Source organism: Larimichthys crocea, chromosome XVI (genome assembly GCF_000972845.2).
Source record: "Larimichthys crocea isolate SSNF chromosome XVI, L_crocea_2.0, whole genome shotgun sequence".
Classification (NCBI taxonomy): domain Eukaryota; kingdom Metazoa; phylum Chordata; class Actinopteri; family Sciaenidae; genus Larimichthys; species Larimichthys crocea.
Window position 1 is genome coordinate 7481536 of NC_040026.1, and position 25350 is coordinate 7506885.

A 25350-nucleotide genomic window follows, 5' to 3' on the forward strand; every position below is an offset into this window, starting at 1 on the left:
AAAGAAGGAGGAAAATAATATAAGGACGACAGCAGCAATAAGCTTTAACAAGGATGCAAAAAGAGTTGTGACAGTCCGCAACAAGGCCATCGTAAGGATGGAATCTGCTTTAGCTTTGTGGATTAATGACTGCAGGAAAAAGAGCATTACGCTGGATACCAACGTTATCTGTACAAAAGCTAAAAAACTTTATGAAACTTTTGCTGACAGTGATGTCCTTCATGACAGCGAAGGGGAGGGGGATGCGGATCCAGGGCCATCAACAAGTGCTGTTCACGCCGTCTCAAGCACATTTAATGCCAGTAAAGGCTGGTTTGAGAAATTTCAGAAACGCTTTGGACTTAAAAATGTTTCTCTGCACGGAGAGGTCGCTTCTGCGGATACAGCTGGCGCAGAGGAATACGTGAGCAACAAATTTAAAGCCATCATTGAGGAAGGAGGATACAGGCCTGAACAAGTGTTTAACATGGATGAGACAGCCTTATTTTGGAAAAAAATGCCCTCCCGTACTTTTATCATGCAAGAAGAAGCAAAGGCTTCGGGATTTAAGGCCCAAAAAGATTGCGTGACTCTGGTTATGTGTGAAAATTCTGCAGGCTTTATGATAAAGCCAGGGCTCATTTATAAGTCTAAAAATCCTAGAGCCCTGAAAAACAAAAATAAGGATGCTTTGCCCGTTTACTGGATGTACAATTCAAAGGCTTGGATGACAAAAGCTCTCAATCAGGACTGGTTCAAACACTGTTTCATCCCGGAGGTCAAGCGTTATTTGAGAGGAAAAGGACTAGACTTTAAAGTGCTTTTACTCGCTGACAACGCCGGGGGTCACGCTGATGATTTGTCATACCATCGTATGACAAATCATCAGCAGTGTGAAAATAGAATTTCTGCCACCGAACACTACATCACTGATTCAGCCCATGGACCAAGGCATCAAGGCCCTGTATACGCGCAACATGCTGCAGCATCTTGTTGAGTTCGTGGACTCGGATCCAGATTTCTCACTTAAGAACTACTGGCGCGGATACACCATTGCATCGTGTCTCCTAAATATTCAGAGGGCCATTCAGGAGATGAAAACTGGGTCTTTGAATTCTTGCTGGAAAAAACTGTGGCCAGAGGCAGTCCGCGATCGGATCATCTGTTGACGAGCTGCATCACTCTGCAGTGGATTCAGCTGTGAATCTAGCGAAACAGCTCGGAGGAGACGGCTTTAATGACATGACTGCTGATGAAGCCAATGACCTGATTGATGCACACGCACAACCACTGACGGACAAAGACCTGGCAGAGATGACAAAGCCACCAAGCGAGGATGACGGAGAAGAGGAAGAAGAAGACACACTTGTTGATAAAGAAGAGGAGGAAGGACTAACACTTGGTCGCTTAGCAACCATGATGAGAATGGCCACTGAACTTCAGCGCGCGGCACAAGAATGGGACCCTTTGATGTGTCGTTCATTGCAGTTCTCAAATATAATTGAAGGTGGCATGTCCGTTTATAAAAATCTTCTTGCTCAGAAAAAGAAAGAGTGCCAACAACTACCCATAACGATGTTCTTCTCTCGGAGAAAGACCCCTGCGCAGCCTTCAGTAGAAAAAGACGCTACAGCGCAGCGGAGTCGGGACGAAGAGGCGCAGCTGGAGGGACTGTGAAATACGCGAGTGACAATGTTTCCTACCTTGTATTCATTACTATATAAAAATATTGTTTTACAACACCGTTCTTTAAACTATTATAGTTATTTGTAAGAAAACGTTAATATTTCTATTTCTTAAACACATTTTGGGCCTGAAAAGAGGTTTTATTTTTTGTTTCATTCTACAGTTCAGTATTGCATTGTAAAATCACAGTAAAAAATAAAGCTGACTACTTCGCGGATTTCACCTATCGCGGGTTATTTTTGGAACGTATCCCCCGCGATAAACAAGGGTTCACTGTATACAGCAGCTAGCCCTGTAGGTCTAGCTTATATACATCCATAAACAGAAAATAAAAAATAAAATGTCAAACATCTGTTCTGCAGTGATCGTAGTACTCAGATTAAAACTATGCCAGAAAAACTTTACTTAAATAAAGATTTACTTCAAGTACCAACATGTGGAGGTATTATGCATAATGTCCCAATTCAGAATAATGTACAGAATAGATATACACAACTGAATGATAAGCGACAATAATAATAAGTTAATTAATATAATAATCATTTTAATGCTGATGCTGTGGTGGAGCTAAATTCAACTACCTTCTATCCTGCTGGGCATCTTAATCTATAATAATACATTGTGTTGATTATATTAAATATTAATCATCTGAGCCAGAAAAAGGAACTAGTTAGGTATTAAAAGACGTATTAAAAGTGTTGGAAAAGGTACAAAATTGGCCTCATGTACAGATGTAGCAACTTAAAAGTTCCCGTGTTTCCGTGACGGAACCGTGACGGGACCGTGGCTGGTCCGTCACAGGTCCGTCACAGGTCCTTGGCTGGTGCGTGACCGAAATGTAATCCCCCGCGATGACGTAGTCAGTGAGGCCCCGACTGGAAACGCCCCTAAGCAGTCTGTGTGAAAACCAGCTGCAATGCCTCATTTGTCCACGGGGAGGAGCAGTGATGTTCCGCTCTCACCGTCGACTGTCTAAAGACACATCTGAACAGATACGCCGGGGTGAGCTGATCAGCTGATCAGCGGATCAGTTGATGGAAAAAAAAAAAGTTGTGATAAGATAACAGTGAGGCAGCAACAAGAACATGCCAACATAAACGCGTTATTAAAGAAAACTCTGCTCGTAACGTCCGTAACATAGCCTAGATGTTGTTGATTTAAACAGTGACCATAGGCTAAATGACGTAAAGCGCAAATCGAAAGAATTACGGGTGAATCAAGTATGAAATAAGTCAAGTATTTTTGGTTTTAATAAAGTTTGCAGTATAAGCTTACGAAACCATCAAACATATATTTAGGTATTCCATGAAAGACTTTATTCGCAAGGAGGCTAAGCCAGGCACAAAACAGGAGCTCGTCGAGGACATACAGACGTTTTGGCAAAGGAGAGTCACCGTGGACTTTTGCAACAGACTTCTCTCTGGACTTTAAAAAGCTGTGCCGTGTATTATTATAATGGAGGGAGGCATAGTGGAAAATAAACAGTGGTGTCCATGTAGAATAAAAACATAACATATATACTGCAAACTTTATTAAGACCAAACATACTTCACTTATTTCATACATATTGTAACGGGCTGTGTATACACTGTGGCTGTTGAGTTGTGTTCAGTAAGTTAGGCTGCAGTGTATGGGGTGACGCCTGGGGGGGTGGCGTTGTTAGAGGCTGTGAAGCCTGTCAGTCATGGCAGTTGCCATGGCGATGAGGGGCACGAAGTAGCTAATGTGTTAATGTTATAGGCTGCTGTGCTTGCCTGGTTTTATTGTTTTTTTGCCGTTGGCTACGGCCACAGGAGCCTGTGATCCAGATTAGGAATAAAGTCCAGCAAAACCAGTTGCTTCGTAGTTTCATTGTTCCGGGTCACTACAATATTCTTTCCATTTACGCCATTTAGCCTATGGAATGGACGAAAATGAAAAGGAGTCATTCATGTTCATGAACACACTCAAATCACAAGGCTACTGTATAGTATGCAGTACTCAAACCAGCTGCATTCTCCGCTCTGTGATCTGTGACACTGGGAGACCAAAAAGCCCATCAAGTGCAAACAATGAGATGCTAATGAGGTTTGTATGGTTTACCTGGCGTAAAGCGTGCACTACAGTAAATACCTGCATAACAAAGGGCTTCCTGCAGCTCTATGTGCGCACAATAACAACGAGCCCTCCCCTCCAAATAAACTGTTAATTAAAAATAAACCATCGCTTGTATCTGCAGGTCTGACACACAGGCCTGGCAGCCCTGAGACGTCCGAACCGTTTTTTGTAACTTTTTTAAGGGTTAGTTTGTTGTTTACATGCAGATAAGCGAGAGAGAGGCGCGAACACAAGAGAAGAGACGCTCCTGTAATTATGCAAAGACTAGTGGTGGCCATAGATTAATGCGCCAATCGAACAGCTGATTGCGCCAATGCCGGCCGGCATTAGCGCGATCAGCTGTTTCCCAGAGTAAACAAAGGCAGCTGTCCAGGTGGAAGCGGCATTTAAAAAACATCACCAAGAAAAACCATGAGAAAAACACGACAAAAGCACAAAACTCTCTAAACTGCTATAGAGATCAGGACTCCACAGAGTTACAGTGAAGAAAACAAAAACGAACAAAAGAGAAAAAAGTCAAAAAGTAAAAAAGCGACCTGAGAGGCTGGAACAGCTTTGAGAATAGATTAATGGTGATATTTTTTTATCGCCTGATAAGAGTCTCACGTTAACGCAGATAACAGCCCACCACTAGTAAAGATAGAACAGACTAGATGTTGTTGATTTGGTGAATGCTGACATGTTAGATATAAACACCTTAAATTTAATTTCAATTCATGAACACGCTCAAATCATACGGCTACTGTACAGTATGCAGTAGTCAAACCAGCTGCATTTTCCGCTCTGTGATCTGTGACACTGGGAGACCAATAAGCCTGTTACTGTAAGTGCAAACAAAAGGTTGAGCAACGAGAATGCTAACGAGGTGTGTAAGCTACGTCATCTCCAGGTAGAACAACTGTAAATAAGTTCTGTGAGAGAAGCGCCATCTCCTGGTCATACCCTGTAATCACATGAGTGGGTGGAGTTACAGTAAAAAATAGACACACCCAGGAGAAGGAGGGGGGTCTCTCCGTTCACAGGACTTGGCAGGGAGCCAGCTGGAAGTCAGCTGGAAGACGGCTGCCATTCAGCTGGCGTTCAGCTTGAACGGGAACTTTTAAGTTGCTACTACTGTACCAAGTACATAAAAACTAGATATACTTTATGTCTTTTTATTGAGTGTGCGTGTAAGGCGCACACTATATGTTATCCACCGTGCTTATTCTTCAACTTATTATTATTCTTACGCACATTTTTTGGTTTGCATCTCCTCCCAGAGTTTTTGTCGCACATACACAAAACGGGTATTAAAACGTGCGGCTGCCGGGAATCGATTGCTATGACTTTTCTAAGAGTTTCGGCAAACGGTTTTGCCAAAAATTGCCAAAAACGACACCAAAAAATGAATGGGTGTGTATTGCAAGAACTTTGGAGAGCTAGAGTGAGTGATGTCATCACTACAGTGGAAAGGAAGAGAAAAAGTCATTGAAAAATACATTTGTAAATTGCGACTGTGGCCGCAAATGTGAAGCTACAGACATGATTTATAGCTAGAAATGTAGGAAAATTCGAGGCGGCCGCAGTGATAACACAGTTGAAGCTGTCAGCTTTATAGTTTTGGCGTGACACGCAAATATGCGGCAGCAACTCCCATCCTCAGCCTCATATACTCCCATGTTAAAAAGGCGGTAAATTTTCTGGAGGAAAGCAGAAGTAACGTTTCTCTGAATTGCTCCTAAAGGCCAACTCACACCGGACGCGGAACGGAAGCGGAACGGAAGCGGAACGGCACCGCCGCGGTCACCGTAGCAAATAGAATCCAGTCTAGTCAATGAGAGCACTCACACCGGGCGCGGATCAGAAGCGTCCCAGAAGCGGCTCTCCGCGCCATGGCTTTCCGCAGGATTTCTATTTTTTCCGCGAGCCGCGGCTAAACCTCGTAAATTTCAACAGAGCACTGCGCACCAGACAGGAAATCCGACACAGAATCAACGTAATAAACTTCCGCCCCCCTTCAAAATAAAACACAATACACAGTTCATGTCGCTTTTTACAACTTCACATCAACGTTACGTCATGACCGGTGGCACCAGGTGATCAAAGATCGATCAAAGGGTCTCAACGAGAGACTAATTGTTGACGTGGAACAACACACAATCATTTATGACACAACAGATGCTTTTTATAATCTCCTCCACGTCGGAGAAGCAAAGTCAGCTGTTTGTTGTTGTTGTTTTTTTTATACACAGTTTATCGCGGGGTCTCGGGTATGTCCAGGATTCTCGCGTGATCTCGCGTGAATACGGCCGGCTCACTCCGCTTCCGTTCCGCGGCTGATCCGCGTCCGGTGTGAGTTGACGCCGGGCAAAGTACCGTTCCGCTTCCGTTCCACGTTCGGTGTGAGTCCCATGTAAGGACACATTTCTTCATTTATCGACACAAAACAACTATGTAGACGATCAGGAAGGGCACAGGATGCTCCCAGTTATGTCGGTTCAATGATTGGAAATACGGTTTGGCCAGAAATTGTTCCTGTTCGAGGGGAGGTCTCAGCATTTTCTCCCTGTCTGTGTCAGGATTTCTAACTGACATTCTAACAGGTGCAGTAACTGCACTGCTGATTAGGTCCTGGTTGCTTGGCAACCTCAAGCCTGCCTGGAGGAGGGGAGGGTGGAGAAGCCGAGCAGCGGCCATCTTAGCAGTTTTGGCACTTAATTGGAACTTGTCTGTCTGAAATTACACACAGAGATAGCAGAGCAGCTAGCACGTTAGCTACTCTGCTTAGCTGTAAAGGCATGCTATTTGCTAACGTTAGCGACCAATGTTACAATTAGTGCTAATTAACATTAACCACTAGGAATTAAATACATGTTAATTGCTAACATGCTAATGTTAACATGCTAATGCTAATTAGCATTAGCCACTAAGAATTAAATACATGGTAACATGTTAACATGTTAATGGTAACATGCTAATGGTAATTGCTAGCGTGTCAGCACATCCCCCAAGAGATGCTGGCTGCAGACCTCCACTGTCACGCACCTACCTCCACTGTCACGCACCTCCACTGTCAGGCCCGGAAATCAATGTGATACATTTCAAAATAAAACTGCAGACCTCCACTGTCAGGCCCGGAAATGCAAGGGATACATTTCAAAATAAAATCGTGAATGCACTTCCGGTTGAATCGTTTTCCTCACAAATGAATTAATTAGTAAACAATGACACACGTTTTCTCTTAAGCTATTACTCATATATATATATATGTGTGTGTGTGTGTGCGTGTGTGTATATACATATGTATATGTTCATCAATGTGAATATAAAAACGATTAATCAAAATCAGTTAAATGTAAACGTTAGTGCTCTTTATTCAGAAAACCCTCATGTCACATCTACATTTCAGGATCTGGTTATTATAGACACAGATTAAATGTTAAATATAAATATTTCAATATTTATCACCACAGTAACAGTGTTACACACATTAGTAGCTGTAAACACTCAGCATTAGAAAAATACATACGTTGGTTTGGTGCTTACATAAGGAGTAAACATTTATAATCATCACTTTAAAAGTTACATACGTTGTTTTTGGTGCCTGTTTGTTTCCCAGATATATTAGTGTGTGTGTGAATGGGTGTATAAGAGGCATTAACTTAAAGAACTTTGTAGAAAGGTGCTTTATGAAGTTCAGTCCATTTCCTTGTATTAGTTTACAGGCAGATCTGCCACATCCAATATGGCATATTAACATAACGCAGCAACGGACCAACCCGCTCAATGAGGCATCTGAAAATCATTTTCATCTGAAAATGACCCTCTCAAAATGTCCTCTCCACCTCCCCACCCCCCAAAAAACGTCATCACTTCCGGGCCTGACAGTGGAGGTGCATGACAGTGGAGGTCTGTACGCTAATGCTAACATGCTAATGCTAACATGCTAATGCTAACATGCTAATGTTACTCAACAGTGTCAATGATGTATGGTGGGAGAGTCACGGGCCAGAGTCACGCACACTCAAAATTTCTTTTGAAATTTTCTAGTTATTTTTTGTGTTTTTTAAATTTATTTATTTTATTTTATTTTTTCAACACCAGTTTTTTATCAGTTTGTGTGCTAACATGGCCATGCTAACATGTTTACACTTGAGAGCTGTTAATGCTAGGCATCGCTAGCATACTCTCTGTGGAAAGACCAGAGATCCATGCTACAGTGAGTAGAAGATGGGGATGCGGAGCCGGATCTAAGTGGTGGCAGCAGACCATACTGTCTGTTATCATTGGGAATGTAACAGGTAAGCAGAGAGAGAGGGAGCGAGACCTGGCAAAGGAAACATCCATGGACCACAGACTGAAGTCAGACCCGGGTTACTGCATCAGTAGAATTAATGCACTTAAATAGAAAACAAACATTTATGTCAGTTTCTGTGTGAAGGAGGAACTATGGCGCAAAGGAAACTGTGAAAGGCCCTATCTGTGTTTAGTTTAACCATTCTGGGATAATGTAGAAACATGATAGTTTAACATGGCAGACTGTGAAAGAGGACCTGCAGATCTAAAAGAGTATTGTTACGGCCGCCGCCGTTTCACCCCATTAGGTCTGTCTATATCCCAGTAGGTAAATGCAGGTGTGCCGGGGCCGGTAACGGATTGGTTCCTGGAAGCCCAGAGGATTGGGATTGGTGCGACGCCCTCTGCATCCTCTCCTGGCCTAGCCAATCCGATGTGTCCAATTGTCCTGGCCCAGGACATTTAAACTGCAGCCGCTGGAGCATCGTGGCGGCTTTGTGTGTGTGTGGTTTTCAAAAGCTCGCCTTGTATTTTGTGTCTAGAAAAGGTTGGTGTCGGAAGTTTTGGGATTGGGCAGGGTTTAGTTTTGATTTAAACACTGATTACTCATGAAGAGATTTTCTGATTCACTAGACTAAGGGATGCTGTTTTTGATGTTTTTTGTTATTGATATTTTATGGTTTTCTTCTGTGGTTTAGTAAGATATAGGCTCTGTTAGAGTTCTCTTTTTGTTATATTTGTTTGTTATTTTAAACAGCACTCGTGTGCCCTTTTTGTTCCCTTTTCCCTCACCTCCTTTTGTTAAATTAAGAAAAATAAACGGACAAGCCTAGAGCAAGTGTCATTTTCCCTTTATTTCTTATCTCTTTCAATGTTACGGCTCACCTACCGAGCCGGGTCGTAACATAAATGGGGGCTCGTCCGGGATCGGAAATAATCGTAAATTGATACTGCGATAGGTTTGTTTTTGTTTGGTTAGTTGTGAACTATCTTCCTTAGTGAGTGCTGTTGGCGGCTGAGCACCATGGCAGGTAAATTTAGTTTGGAAGAGTTTATACTGCATCCTACAATTGAACAAGTACATGGCTGTAGGAAGGATGAATTAGTGGAGATAGCTGTTCACTTCAACATCCCTATTACCAAAGCCTTGGTGGAACAAGGAGTGATTGCCTTGACTGAGCAGGTGAGGTCTGTGTCTCATCCCGGTTCCTCTGCAGAAGCAGAGAGTGAACACCGTGCTGGAACTGCCTCTGATGCTGGGCAAGACTACCAGGCAGGTGAGCGGGGGAAGGCTCCGTTCACGCTGCCTAGGTATGATCCTTCCCCACAGAGCAGCACGGGTATCAGTGAGGCCCGGCTTAAAGTCTGCCTAGCTCGGCTACAGCTGGAAGCTCGTGAGCGGGAGACACAATCCCAGCTCCAGCTCCAGCTGGAGATACGGAAAGCCGAACTCCAGGCTGAGACTGACAGGGCGGTGAGACTGCGTCAGCTCGAGCTCGATGCCTCTGACGCGGGGCGGAGCGCCCCTAGTGCATCAGGTATGTTACCCCCTTCCACCACTTCCACTCGTTCACCTAGTATAACATTTGACATCAGTAAGCATGTGGCTTTAGTACCTGTGTTTAGGGATAGTGAAGTGGACTCCTATTTCAATGTATTTGAGAGGATAGCGGCTGCATTGCAATGGCCACCTGAAGTATGGACACTCCTACTTCAGTGCAAAATGCATGGTAAAGCTCAAGACGCTATAGCCGCACTCCCCGTTGAGGATAGTCTGGACTACTAAACTGTCAAGACTGCTATTCTGAGAGCGTACGAACTTGTGCCTGAAGCGTACAGAGCCGTACATCGCGTACATATAGACAGTGAACTAATAACTGGCTTCTTCCCTGTCGCTGTGTGCCCCGAACTGCCCATTAAGGTGTAGCGGGTCAACTATAAAGAATGCCGGGGTGCCAGTCAGAGTCAAGTCTGACAAAAAAATAAAATAAAACAGAACAAAAATAATGTAGTCAACCTCCCCCTTAACAGATATAATAAACAGGCAGCTTAACACAGAAAAAAATAAGCCATCAACACACTGCAATGATTTCAGAATGTGAATATATTTTTTTTCACTGCCGGACTAACCAAAAAACAAGAGTTCAGTTCAGTCCTTGGATGGGAACTGTCTGTTCCAGGGTTTTCCAACACCCACAGTTCAGTTCAGACATAGGCCAAAACAAAACAAAAAATCCGCTCCGGGTTTTACCGCGGACACCCACACAAAAATAAGGAAATAACTCAAAATAAACCAGCGTCTCTCGTCGCGGTGCAGTACAAAAACAAAAGGAAAAAACAACGAAAACAAAATGTACAACGGGTACACACTGTACCGGAGTTGAAATAATGTGTCAGTCTGTCGTCGGTCGGTCGTTGGTCGGTCTTTTCTCCACGGACCCGGCACCTCCTGACGCTTGAAACAGCTGATCCAAGTCAAGAAATACACAATCCACTCCACGGGACGACGGGACTCCAGCAAGCATATTCCAACGTGGACTTAAACACACGCTAACACACACTATGCACTGTTCAGTTTTCGACCCTCGGGACTTCCTCTTCTACCTCAACATACCGGTGACTGCACCTCTCCTAAATACTCCTCCTGGAGGACAAATTGAAAACCGCGCGGGATGCGGTGGCTTTCGTCCATTGGAGTAGGCGCTGACTGTGGGTGGATGACGGAGGACGCCCATGAATGGAGGTGTGTTTGAAGGTGTGGAGCAATGTGTTTCAGACTGCAGCGCTACACTTCCCCCCCCTTAACAGAAGCCGACCAACGGTAAGGCGCAGTAGTTCGACCAGTATGTGTGGTTACACAGAATCACATTCTAGGTTTTTGTTTAAGGGATGTTGGTCAGTCGTTGTCTGAGTCAGTGGGATTGCTAAAATTGTAATTTCCTAGTTTCTCGGCAGATCCTTTAATCAATCCTCCATTAAAGGTAGAACAGGAGGAGTCTGTAAATCCCAGGAAGTCTTCTTCATCCGACTCCTCATTGAAGATTTCAAGGAGGTGTTTTTTCTCCTGCTCCTGCAGATCCTGAGCAGTCGGGTAACAAGGTTTAAGGCGGGAGATGTGGACAACTTTCAAGTCTGTGCCGGAATTTTCTAGGACAACTTTATAATTTACAGGCCCGACTTGTTCAACTACCCGATATGGCCCTTGCCATTTTGGAGCTAGTTTGGCAGCAAAAGATTTGTCAGCCTTGGAGAGAGGATGGGCTCTCAACCAGACTCTGTCCAGTTCCTGAAACTCAAGGTCACGTCTGTGTTTGTCATAGTTTCTTTTTTGGCGTTGACGAGCAGAGTCCAGATTTTTTTCCACGAAGGAACAGAGATCTTTGAGCTGTGTGACTTTGAGGTATGGAGGAGTGTCAGGAGCAGTTTCCTGAGGTTGCAACAGGGAGTCAAGGGGTCCTCTCAGGGAACGACCAAGATTAAGTTCGGCAGGAGAAACGCCAGTTGACTCCTGGACTGCAGAGTTAATTGCAAACCGGAATTCAGCCAGGTTCTTGTCCCAATGTTTATGATTATCACCAACATAGGAAGCTATCATTGTTTTCAGGGTACGGTTCACTCTCTCTGTTAGGTTAGTTTGTGGATGGTATGCAGATGTTAATTTGTGTCCCACATTCCAGGTCCTGCATACAGTTTGGAAAACTGAGGAAACAAACTGTGTTCCCCGGTCCGACAGGATGTAGTCAGGAATGCCCCACCGGGTCAAGATGTCTTTGACCATGATCTGCGAGATGGTTTCAGCAGTGGCATTTCTGATGGGGAACAGTTCAACCCACCGGGAGAAATAGTCAACAAACACCAGGAGATAAACGTTTTGTTTGGAGCTTTTGGGGAAAGGACCCATCAAATCCACTCCCAGCATCTCCCAGGGGCGGTGAGCTTGAGTTTGCTGAAGTTTTCCGGCAAGTTTTCTGTTTTCTGGTTTATACCGTTGACACGTGGCACAGTTCTTTACATGTTCTCTGACATCCCAGCTCAGCTTTGGCCAGAAGACAAGATGTTGTAGTCTTCGGTAGGTTTTGTGCCTGCCCAGATGTCCAGAGAGGGGATCTTGGTGGAAGTAGTCCAGCAACTGTGAGCGGAAACTTGGAGGTATATAGAGTTGGTAGATGGTTTTGTAGGGAAGGGTGACGCGCCGGTAGAGGAGATCATCCATGATGATGTATGCCGGGTTCGTATCATTGTCTTGTCCCAGTTCTACTACTTGTTGATATAGAACTTGACACTCTGGATCTTCCTGTTGTCTCCTCCACAGAGCATCAATTGAGATGGGAAGCTCTTTTGATGGTTTTGGAGGGGCAGACATGACGGTAGCATACACAGGTGTGGTTGTATGGAGGGAGTCTGTAGGAGCTCGGGAGAGGGCATCCGGTACAGTGTTATATTTTCCCTTTCTGTATTCCACAGTGAAGGTGAATTCTTGAAGCCGGAGTGCCCACCTGATCAGTCGTGTGCTGGGTTTGGTGGTTTTGAACACCCATAGAAGGGAGGCATGATCGGTAACCACCGTGAACAGTCTACCTTCCAGGTAAGTTCTCCATTTCTCCACTGCCCACACCACGGCCAAGCATTCGAGCTCAGTGGCAGCATAATTTTTCTCTGCAGGGTTTAGACTGCGGCTGGCAAAGGCGAGGACTTCCTCGGTTCCATAGCTGGATTTCTGGACGAGCACAGCCCCAAGCCCAATCTCACTGGCGTCGGTGTATACCACAAAGAGAGCATGAAAGTTGGGATGGGCCAGGACAGGTGGTTTAACCAGGTGATTTTTCAGTGTAATGAAAGCTGTTTGGCATTCAGGTGACCAGCGAAATTTTGCTCCTTTTTTCTTTAGGGCATTTAGTGGTTCCGCAATCTGGGAAAAATTGGGGACAAAACGGTGATACCACCCAGCCATGCCCAGGAACCTTTGTAGAGCTTTCAGGTTGGTGGGTGCAGGGAAGTTCTGTACAGCCTCAATTTTGTCTGGGTCCACCTGGACTCCTGTAGCAGAGACAACATGGCCCAGGAATTTCAAAGAGTTTCTGAACAGCTTACTTTTCTTCATGTTCACTGTCAGACCTGCGTTCCGGAGTTTGTCCAGGACAGCCTGGACATCATATGAATGTTGTTCCCAGGATGACGAGAAGATGATGATGTCATCCAAATAGACAAAACAGATGACTTCCTTCAACTCTCCCAGTGCTCTCTCCATGAGCCTTTGGAAGGTGGCAGGGGCATTCTTAAGTCCGAATGGCATGACTTTAAATTGGAACAGTCCATGAGAGCAGATAAAGGCTGTGATTTCCCTCACCTCTGGATCCATCTCTACTTGCCAGTAGCCACTATTTAGGTCTAGGGAAGAGAAAACAACAGCACCTGAGAGACTCTCCAATATCTCCTGGATGGTGGGAATGGGATAAGCATCAGTGACTGTGTTTTCATTCACCTTACGGAAGTCAACACAAAACCTTGGTTTTCCTTCTCTTTTGGGAATCAGGACTATAGGTGAGGCCCATGCAGAATAAGAAGGTTCGATGACGTCATCCTTCAGCATGTCCTCAATTAGTTCCTTCATCACCTTTTGTTTGGGAGGGGAGACCCGATAGGGTTTCTGTCGGATGGGTACAGGACTGGTGAGAAAGATTTGATGTTTTAATATTCCAGTACGTCCCACTTTGGTTGTACACACATCCACATTGTTACCTAACAAATTGTGTAACTGAGGCTTAATGTGCTCCTCCAGGTGAGACTCCTGAACTGCTCTCAGCATCAAGTCTGCATCTTCCAAAGGGGTCTGTGTAGGGAACAGTGCAGCGGCCGCTGGAGCTTCCGCAGAAAAGAAGGCAATAGAGTTGCCAGTCTCCCCCTCCCTGGAAAGAGCGGCTGAAAACTGATTCCTCAGAAAAGTTGATTGTTTATCCAGAGTTTCATGCAAGTACTGAAATTGTTGTTCATATGTTGACATGACATTTTTAAATAAAGTTGCAACTGTTTTTTCAAGCTCCTCCTTGTGTTGTTTTTGTGTTTTCATTAGAATTTTGAATTTTTCCTCCAAAATTGCTTCAGTCGTCCATAAAGATGAACAACCATCATGCTTTCCAATTTCACTGTGTGATGCCACTGCCAGAGGAATGAGAGGTTGCGACAAATCTGGGTTTAATGAACCACACAAATCCATATCCAACAATGAATATGTGGTCCTTTTCTCTGCCGCTGGCTGAGTTGGACTGCCATTTTGGTTTGCTGCAGCCATTTTAACAGGTGTTGGTTGAAGGTGTGTGTGTTTTTTTTTGTTTGTTTGTTTGTTTGTTCAATCCAGGGTTTTTAATGAATCCAGATATCTGGGGTGCCACTTTTGTAGCGGGTCAACTACAAAGAATGCCGGGGTGCCAGTCAGAGTCAAGTCTGACAAAAAAATAAAATAAAACAGAACAAAAATAATGTAGTCAACCCCCCCCTTAACAGATATAATAAACAGGCAGCTTAACACAGAAAAAAATAAGCCATCAACACACCTGCAAGTTGATTTTCAGAGTGTGAATATATTTTTTTTTCACTGCCGGACTAACCAAAAAACAAGAGTTCAGTTCAGTCCTTGGATGGGAACTGTCTGTTCCAGGGTTTTCCAACACCCACAGTTCAGTTCAGACATAGGCCAAAACAAAACAAAAAATCCACTCCGGGTTTTACCGCGGACACCCACACAAAAATAAGGAAATAACTCAAAATAAACCAGCGTCTCTCGTTGTGGTGCAGTACAAAAACAAAAGGAAAAAACAACGAAAACAAAATGTACAACGGGTACTCACTGTACCGAAGTTGAAAATAAATGTGTCAGTCGGTCGGTCGGTCGGTCGGTCTTCTCCACCGGACCCGGCACCTCCTGACGCTTGAAACAGCTGATCCAATTCAAGAAATACACAATCCACTCCACGGGACGACGGGACTCCAGCAAGCATATATCCAACGTGGACTTAAACACACGCTAACAACACTATGCACTGTTCAGTTTTCGACCCTCGGGACTCTCCTCTTCCTACCTCAACATACCGGTGACTTGCACCTCTCCTAAATACTCCTCCTGGAGGACAAATTGAAAACCGCGCGGGATGCGGTGGCTTTCGTCCATTGGAGTAGGCGCTGACTGTGGGTGGATGACGGAGGACGCCCATGGATGGAGGTGTGTTTGAAGGTGTGGAGCAATGTGTTTCAGACTGCAGCGCTACAAAGGATGTGGTCATATTAATGGGAAATGACATAGCAGGAGATAAAGTAACTCCTATATTAGTTTCGGATTCCGCCGATCGTGCTACACAGACGGGCAGAAAAGAGAAGAATAATTTCCCTCTGTGTGTTAATTCTTGTGGCAGGCCTGACATTTCGACCCGGTCTCCACGCGAAATAGACGCTGAGTTGGTGCGTCCTGCCAAGCTAGACTTGCCTCGTATGGCAACTCGGGTGTGTGTGGTATTTGCTAAATTTTTCATGGTATTCGTAATGTTGAGCCTAGCCAGGGTGCACAACGTTATTGTAGGGACTCAGGTAAGCCAGACTGAGGGAATGAGTTGCATAAGTCCCTTATGGTTTTGCTGGCACCTTCGTTATCGTTAGTGTCTTCAGTCATTTGTCTGTCCGTAGTGGTCACTCCGTATGTTTTTCATTTAGATGGTACCTGAAGTACCCCGTGAAATGTCCTTGGAAAACAGGTTTCGTAACAGTATGCATATTATATTCTGTAAATAGAGCCCCATAAATAGACCTTTAAGATTTTCTTGGCTAAAATGATCATCAAAAATTGCTTTTCATTAAAAAAAGCTCGATCCTTCCCACAATCTCTGAGATCAGGTGGTTAATAATTTCATTAAAACATATCAAACATATTAATTATTAACCAAAATTTCCATCTGCAAAATGTACCAACAAATACCCAACAATCAGCATCATTATTATGATCAATTATATCAGTAATAGGCTAAGACATGCAACTTAAAAAAGGTGATGGCAACGGATCATGATCATACTGTTCACTTTGTGTACAATGAGAGAGCTGAGAGAGGCCAGCTTTTAACTTTGGTATCTTTGTTATAGGCCTCCAACTCCATGACATTCAACATCTGCAATGCTCAGAATCATGTAAAATAGCTGTGTGTGTGTGTGTTTATTGTTTTTGTGTGTTTGTGAATGTCCACTTCAGGATTTAACAGTACAACTGGTTTCCCATATCCAAACAGTGATAAATTATGTGAATTTATAATATCTATAAAAAAGCAAAGACAACAATTATTTTCCCATAAACCAAACTCAGCTGTCCTTCATCAGATGCAATAAGTGTGTGTGTGTATGTCTGACTGGCTGACGGGAGAGTGATCAAACTGAGCCAGAAAATATCCTTTGCTGTATCCTGGGGAGACAACATCGATATCTATCAAATCTAACATTTATCAGCAGTTCAATAAAACAGAGCCATGAAATCAGTGCTTGAATGACATAGAAGAGATTACGGGCTAATTCAAAGTTAATTGAAATACCAGTAATATTTCATTAGTTTGTGTTAATGCTAGAAGCCAATCCATTATTTATAAGACTGGTCCTGGAGTAGAACAACCATGATACAAAAACATCTTGAGGGATGACGTGACCCATTGGGGTGGCTAAGCTAGCACTACAGCAAAATCATCTGCTAACATACTGTAATATATTGCTGTGTCAATACAGAATTGGGGTGAAAGAAAAAAAAAATATTATTAACAAACTTTACTGTCTTCACCTTTTCTATAAAGTGTATTACTAATTTGTCAGGGACAGATACACTGCACCTTGTTAAATATGTACGTATATAGCACCTTTCTAGTCTTCTGACCACTCAAAGCTCTTTACAGTACGTATCTCATTCACCCATTCACACACATTCATACACTGATGGCACAGCCTTCAGGAGCAATTTGGGGTTCAGTATCTTGCCCAAGGACACTTCGACATCCAGATTGGAGGAGTTGGGAATTGAACATGATCACCTGATTAGTGGACGACCCACTCTACCTCCTGAGCCACAGCCGCCCAATGTACAGTGCATACAGAAAGTATTCACGGCGCCTGATGTTGTCCACATTTCGTTATGTTACAGCCTTATTCCAAAATTGATTCAATTTATTTTTTTCTTTAAAATTCTACACACAATACCCCATAATGACAACATGAGAAAAGTTTTTTTTTTTAATGTTTGCAAATTTATTAGAAATAACGAACGAAAATATAATGTACATAAGTATTCACAGCCTTTGCTTAATACTTTGTTGTGGCACCTTTGGCAGCAATTACAGCCTCAAGTCTTTTGAAATATGAAGCCACAAGCTTGGCACACCTATCTTTGGCCAGTTTCGCCCATTCCTCTTTACAGAACCTCTCAAGCTCCATCAGGTTGGATGGGGAGCATCGGTGTACTTTCAAATCCCTCCAGAGATGTTCAACGGGATTCAAGTCTGGGCTCTGGCTGGTCCACTCTAGGACATTCACGGAGTTGTTCTGAAGCCACTCCTTCGATATCTTGGCTGTGTGCTTAGGGTCGTTGTCCTGTTGGAAGATGAACCTTCGCTCCGGTCTGAGGTCCAGAGCGCACTGGAGCAGGTTTTCTTCCAGGATGTCTCTTTACAGTGCTGCATCTTTCTCTCAATCCTGACTAGTCTCCCAGTTCCTGCTGCTGAAAAACATCCCAACAGCATGATGCTGCCACCACCATGCTTCATGATATTGGCCAGGTGATGAACAGTGCCTGGTTTTCTCCAAACATAACACAAATTTACCACAGGTTGACTCCAATTAAGCTGTAGAAACATCTCAAGGATGTTCAGTGGAAACAGGATGCAGCTGAGCTTAATTTTGAGCTTGATTGCAAAGGCTGTGAATACTTATGTACTTATGTGATTTCTTGTTTTTTTATTTTTAAGAAGTTTGCAAAAATCTCAAACAAACTTTTTTTAACTTATCCTTATGGTGTATTATGTGTAGAATTTTGAGGAAAAAAATAAATTTAATCAATTTTGGATTAAGGCTGTAACATAACAAAATGTGGAACAAGTGAAGCTCTGTGAATACTTTCCGTATGCACAGTACTGTAAGTAGAAAAGCTACCAAACTGTATGTTTGGGACAACTCAAGTTAAAGTGGCTACAACACCTTTCTTTTAAAAGCACTGCATTCATCACTCAGACCATTTGGTACACAATTTGGTCCACTCACAGTACAGTACCATGAGTGCAGACATTGTTAGTAAGGCTGCTCCCAGTAACTCCTGCTTTTGGAAAACACCAGTCACAGAAAGACAGTGTGGTTGTGTGTGTGGTTGGGTCTGACGTATGCTACATTTGGGGAAACATCTCAGACCAGTCAATTGAGGGCGGCTTGTCCTGTTGGGGACATAAGCTTTGTGTTGTCTGCCTGCAGAGAAAAAACTGTTACAGATAGAGGTGAAGCCAGCTGCTGAAGCAAAAAGACAAAGCCTGGGAGAGGATGAAATACAAACAGAGGAAGATCAGGAGGAGTAAAAATTAGGGTAAAAAACAAGAACTGACCAGTCTGGTGATGAGGGGAACCCCGAAGTGCCAGAAGTGCTCGTTGAGAAGCCCACTGTACACCACGTTACCAAACAGAGCAATGGTTCCCGGTTTGCACAGATCACTTCCTGGCTTGGTTTCTGCAAAGGAACACAAGTCATTCTTCACCACTACACATAATCAAAAAAAGCTATAATACATTATACAGTTAGAGCATGTCAAATGTCAGATCTGTTAATAAAACAGATCAGTGTATGTACACATATACATAAAAGTTATTTTGTCATTTGATTATGTGAAGACTTCCATGCAATTTTTGAGACATTGTGATGGAAAGTCCTGCTGCTACAGACAGCAAAGCTTTGGAAACTGTATCTGTTCATATACAAATTATGTATTTATTTCCATCACTTGTACGACTGTCAGGTCAAACTAGGATGAATAAGACCACCCCACAACTGCATATACATACACACGTGAGCAGTGTTTGTGGGTGATAAAAGGATGCACAAGAGAAAACACAAGATGAACAACAGAAACAAATCCTGCTGCTTTGCCTTTTGTCTTTTCTGATTTAATTTGCTGAAGACTAAAACCTGTGGGCCATTAAAGTGTCACTTGTCCTTTTAGGGTGAAAACAGCAAAGGAGTCAAAGAGAAAGAGAAAGAGAACAAGACCATGCCATGTCAGGCCTAGATGGAACATTACAGCCTGCCAGGTTTTATGGATGTGCTGCTGTCTTTGAAACTGCACTCCTGAGTCTGACTGCAGCACAGAATGTCATTCTTCTTCTGTTTCATTCACCTGCATTTCATCCATTCTTCACATCTTTTTCTTGTTCCTTCTTCCATTGATATGTTTAAAAGCGGGGACAGTTTAATTTAAGCTGATGATTCTGTTGCAGCATCTCTAATATTGTCCATTTTCATTTTTGCAAAAGAGACAGATTGTCTTGAAAATGCATACTAATGAGGGTGTTTTCCGACTGAATCCTTTTAATGAGATTTACATTATCTCTCATACCGTGTGGGAATCAGTAATGGTCGATCTCATCTCATCTCATCCTATAACGCTTTGCTTTCACTTCAGCACTTCAGTTTTAGATAAACAGTAAAGTTTTTACTTTACGAAGCGGCTGTGGCTTGGAGGTAGAGCGGGTTGTGTAATAATAATTAGATGATTGGTGGTTCGATCCCCAGCTCCTCCAGTCTGCATGTCGAAGTGTCCTTGGGCAAGATACTGAACCCCAAATTGCTCCTGAAGGCTGTGCCATCAGTGTCTGAATGTGTATGAATGGTTAGCTTGTCAAAGTGATGAGGAGTTGGCACCTTGCATGGCAGCCAATGCCATCAGCGTCAGTGTGTGTGAATGGGTGAATGAGATATGTCCTGTAAAAGCGCTTTGAGTGGTTGGAAGACTAGAAAGCTATATACGTTTACAATTTTTTTTAATATTAAGTTTTGAATCTAAGCTGGTTTAAGTCGTATTTCTTAGATCGATCTCAGTTTGTTCACGTCAATGATGAATCCTCCATGCATACCAAAGTTTGTCATGGAGTCCCACAAGGTTCTGTACTAGGACCACTTCTATTCAGTTTATATATGCTTCCTTTAGGGAACATTATTAGGAATCACACCATTAATTTTCATTGTTATGCTGACGACACCCAATTATATTTATTGATCACGCCTAATGAAACCAATCAGTTAACTAAACTCCAAATAAAAAGTTGGATGACCTACAATTTTTTGATGTTAAATTCAGACAAAACTGAAGTTCTTGTAATTGGACCCAAACACCTCAGAAACTCTTTTTCTAGAGACTTAGTTACTTTAGATTGGATCACCCTGGCCTCCAGCTCCACTGTAAAGAATCTTGGAGTTGTTTTTGATCAGGATTTGTCCTTTAATGTCCACATAAAACAATTTTTGAGGACTGCATTCTTCCACTTACGTAACATAGCTAAAATCAGACGCATTGTCTCTCAAGCGGATGCAGAAAAACTAGTCCATGCATTTGTTACTTCTAGGCTGGACTATTGTAACTCTTTGTTATCAGGCTGCTCCAATAAGTCTCTTAGGACTTTGCAGTTAATTCAGAATGCTGCTGCACGTGTTCTGACAGGAACCAAGATCAGAGATCACATCTCTCCCATTTTGGCATCCTTGCATTGGCTCCCTATTAAATCTAGAATAGAATTTAAAATTCTTACATACAAAGCTCTTCATGGTCAGGCACCATCATATCTAAAAGAGCTCATAATACCTTACTACCCCTCTAGAACACTGCGCTCTCAGGATGCTGGGTTCCTTGTGGTTCCTATAGTCTCCAAAAGTAGATTTGGAGCCAGAGCTTTCAGCTATCAGGCTCCTCTTCTGTGGAACAAACTACCATTCTGGGTTCAGGAGGCAGACACGGTCAACACTTTTAAGAGTAGACTCAAGACTTTCCTTTTTGATAAAGCTTATAGTTAGGGCTGGCTCAGGTCATCCCTTAGTTATGCTGCCATAGGACAAGTCTGCTGGGGGACTCCCCCTTCTTCCCCTCTCTCCCTGTCTCTCTCTCTATGTCTGTCTCTGTCTGTCTCTTTCACAGTTATTGCAGTATTGGTTGACATCTCCTTTTACTGAAAACTCTCTCGCCCCTCTCTCTCTCTCTCTCTCTCTCTCTCTCTCCCTCTCTCTCTCTCTCTCACCATCTGTAAACATACATCTCTCATTAATGCATGTTACTAACTAAACTTCTTCCCCGGAGTTTCTGTGCTCTCTCGTCCAGCAGGTTCTTGTGGATCGTGGCTGCTGCTGTCATCCTGCACGACGTCCACTACACATATTATTACTGTCATTATTGCTACCATATCTCTATTACTGTTTATAGTTAGTTTATGATTTGCTGCTGCTGTGTATCTGTGTCTCTCTATCTCTATCACAGGTTCCACTGCTACTGTAATCATTTTATCATTCATTGTAATTCATTGTCATTTTATCATTCATTGTAATTGTACAATATGTTTGTGTTGATTTGTTCTGTACACGTGACATCCATTGCACGTCTGTCCGTCCTGGGAGAGGGATTCCTCCTCTGTGGCTCTTCCTGAGGTTTCTTCCACCTTTTTTTCCTGTTAAAGGTTTTTGTGGGCAAGTTTTTCCTCACTCGAACCGAGGGTCTAAGAACAGAGGGTGTCACTCCCTGTACAGATTGTAAAGCCCTCCGAGACAAATGTACTTTGTGACTTTGGGCTATACAAATAAAATCTGATTTGATTTGATTTGATATTATCATCAGACTGATCAGATGGACTTCGTCTTATGCCCCATGAAAGATGGAATTGCTTTTTGTCACCACTGATGCAAGAAAACAAACCAGTCAGAGCCAGTCAGTCAGTCAGAGAAGGCAGGATTAGATAAGTGTGTAGATCACAGAACTGTTTGTGTCAGGTCGATCCATGTGGCAGAGTTTAGCCTGCAGTGAAGCAGTTGATGTCAGAGCTGCTGGTACAGGTCAGAAAAAGAAAACTGACAACATTAAAATTAAAAATAATAACAACAACAATAATAATAATAATAATAATAATAATAATAATAATAATAATAATAATAGCACAACAGCAGAGAACAACAGAAAAGTGGAGACATGTGACAGGAGATAAAATGTGAATTGTATTGTTAGTGTCACAGATGATGAGTCTGTAAGTTTCTATTCAAATTCTATTTTTATTTTCCTGGTTATGATATATTTTTTCATCTTTAAGTACCCTCCTGACAGGGTCACACTGGAGGTCTCACATAAGCAACACAAACTCCTTTCTGTTGCTCCTTTGCATTGCTTATACAGAAGCTGAACCATGTATGGCGGTTAGGGTGGTTAGAATGTTTAGGTTTACAGTCAGATAGCTGTTTATATCGCAGATCACATTTGAGGATGAACTGTATTCACACAGTATGTGAATATATATGTATATGTATATCCACCAGCCAAGTAGATAGGAAGGTCTCTAGGATCCAAATAAATAATAAATAATGCCTGACAACATCAGTCCTAGGATACTGCTGCGTGTCCAGGCCTGTGGCACTTGTCATGAAGACCTTTGAGAGGCAGGTTCTATGGCACCTGAGGACACTGTCTTTCTGGACCCACTGCAGTTTGCACACCTGCTACCTATCAAAATGGAGGATTCCATCGTCTTCCTGACTCTCAGGATCCACAACTAAAGAGGTGAGGACACACTGTGAAAGACATCTTTTTCTTCCATTCTTTTAAAGAAAAAAAACTCCTGCAATGCAAATGGATCCTGGAGGATTTTACAGTTGGTCATTATGAATACTTGTATAAAAATATAAATCTGGGATCATTTATTGACTAGCTCACTGGCAAGAGAGTTTTTTTTTGTTGTTTGTATGTTTTTACTAAATGCTGGGTAGCAAACTTTACCAACTGCTATAATGCGAGCTGATAACCAAGCTTCACACTACTTACAGGACCAGGACCTGGACCCTGTGAGGAGTGGCTAAAGTTAGAAGTTTCCTGTCTGCTAATGTTTCAGCTTCCTTTGGACCCACTTGATGAGTAGGTGGGTCATTCATTATGGGAGCTAGCCTGAGAGCAGATGTAAGGACAACTCTGCACCGGGGCTAGTCACTAGTATGTTATATTATGTTATGCCTGAGAATGAAGATATGGATAAATTAGAGTGTTCTACTGCAGGGGAATGCACAGAGCAACTTTTTATTGAGACTGGGATGAACACTAAATGATAACACTCATCCCTGAAGTATTTTTGTTTCTGTCTGTCCATTTATTAACCTAAATGAACTGAAACCAAAGCTGGGCTCTGAGCACAGTTGGCAACACGAGAAGAGGACTTGACTGGACCCGATCGAGCCAGCCAAGCCACAGAGTCGATTCAGCACTGATGTCTACATTTTGTGCGAGAACATTTAATGGTGCCACCTGTGTCCGACTGAACAAACTAAAGCAGTAAATTACCTGCAGGAATAAATGTTTGAGTTAGTTCAAATATAGAAATCATTCAGCCTCTGACTGAATGGATGTGAAGAGTAAATGTGCAATAATAATAAAAAATATCTGTAATTACAGTGAAACCCCTGACATTAAATGTGATTGCCAACAGTTGTGCAACAGTGATTGATGAGAGGTAAATAAGGAAAGCAGGAAAATTAAGTTTTCCTCCAGGGTTTCTGAAATATACTTCAGCCAGATCACACTCTGTTACCCTGCACCAGCTCCTCCTTTGTGCCATAATCTGGACTTGGCTCCTCCTGGCTCCATTGAGAATGGGCATCTCTTACATTCCATCACTCAAAGTAGTTTGGCAAAAGCACACACACACACACACACACACACACACACACACACACACACACACACACAAACACACACACGCACACACACACACAGTTATGGCCTGTTGGCTTGGTTCTGGCCTGGTTCTTTGGCAAGTGCCTATCTGTTAGGCTTGCATCCCAGTCAACACCCCATGGGTTGTGAGTGTGTGTTAGAGAGACACAGAGAGAGAGATTACTGCTCAGTCTGTTACCCCACTTGGCTCACCTGATGGCTTATGGCAAGAATAGAAGGAGGAAAGGAAAAGAAAATATGAGTTGGGCATATGGAGGCCTGGGGTCTCTCTCTCTTTCACACACACACGCACACACACACACACACACACACACACTCTGTCATCTTTAGAGAGTTGGATGTGCCCAATACACTCCCCCTCCAGATCAATTTATCGCCTCCTCTCCTCCTATGTTCAGAACCACTCTCTCTCTAAACAGTAGCTCACTTCCCAGTATTTATCACTCTCCATTCCCCAGGGGACTCTAAGCACCAACACATAATCCACTGGGAGAGTGTGAGTGTGTGTAAGCAAGAGAGAAAAGAGAAAAAGAGAAAGAGAGAGGGGTTAGAAACACCAAGACATAGGTTTATAGTTGTATGGGATATTGTGCAAATACTGAAGTTCTTAACACATGTTATATAATATATATATAATATTATTACATGAGTTTCCTGAGGTTGCATTGCATTTCTGTACATATATAGGACTAACAGTAATGATTACCAAACATGAAAATCGGTGGTAACCAAAATGTTTGTCATCAAGTAGTGGAGAATTTGATATCTTTGAAAAAACACATGGGTGTGGGAAAAGCTGACCTTTGGCCTCCTTGTCGTTAGCTGCTTTGGACAGTGGTTGAGGTGCAGGAGCTCTACAGTTCCGCTCATTCTGGAATTTCTTGTTAGCTAAATGTTTTAAGTATTAAAAGTACAGTCACCCAGAGCCATTTCAACTGCAGCTCTTTGGAAACACACTGAGTTGAAAGAGAAACTTCTTGTGGTCCTCATCACAGAATCTGAAGCAGCCAGTAAAGACTTCACAGCCCATCAAACTAAGCAGTGGATTGGTCAGCACTGTTACTAATAACTGCTGATGAAAATTTTAAAGGCCAATAAAAGCACATGGATGAGCTGCTATGGTTTTCTATTACCAGTAAGTCATCTGGAGACTAATGTGTCGAGGACAGCATCTTAGCTAAGTACAGCAGAGATTCACACAGCACTTCTGCAGCATCCACAGCTTTATCTAAGATCCTTTTTGGGTGTAATAAAAGGATTTTGATAAACGCAAACAATGGGTGCTGTGTTAAATCACCTACACCTAAAATCTTCTAACATAAACATGTACAAAAGGAAACAATATTCT

At 42.8% G+C, this 25350-nt stretch overlaps 1 protein-coding gene across 4 annotated transcripts in view; it reads right to left on the reverse strand.

Moving 5' to 3' along the window:
• The window catches only part of rbfox3a (RNA binding fox-1 homolog 3a), a 417700-nt gene that overhangs the window by 234710 nt on the left and 157640 nt on the right, over positions 1–25350 (reverse strand). For 3 of the 4 annotated variants that reach the window (XR_003463939.1, XR_003463940.1, XM_027289251.1), the window contains exon 3: positions 18642–18763. The exons of the other annotated variant lie outside the window; for it this stretch is intronic. Coding sequence is in view for 1 of the 3 variants with exons in the window: in XM_027289251.1 (XP_027145052.1) it covers positions 18642–18763 (122 nt within the window). In the remaining 2 variants the exon portion in view is untranslated. The remainder of the gene's footprint in view (positions 1–18641; positions 18764–25350) is intronic. 4 annotated transcript variants of the gene reach the window in all.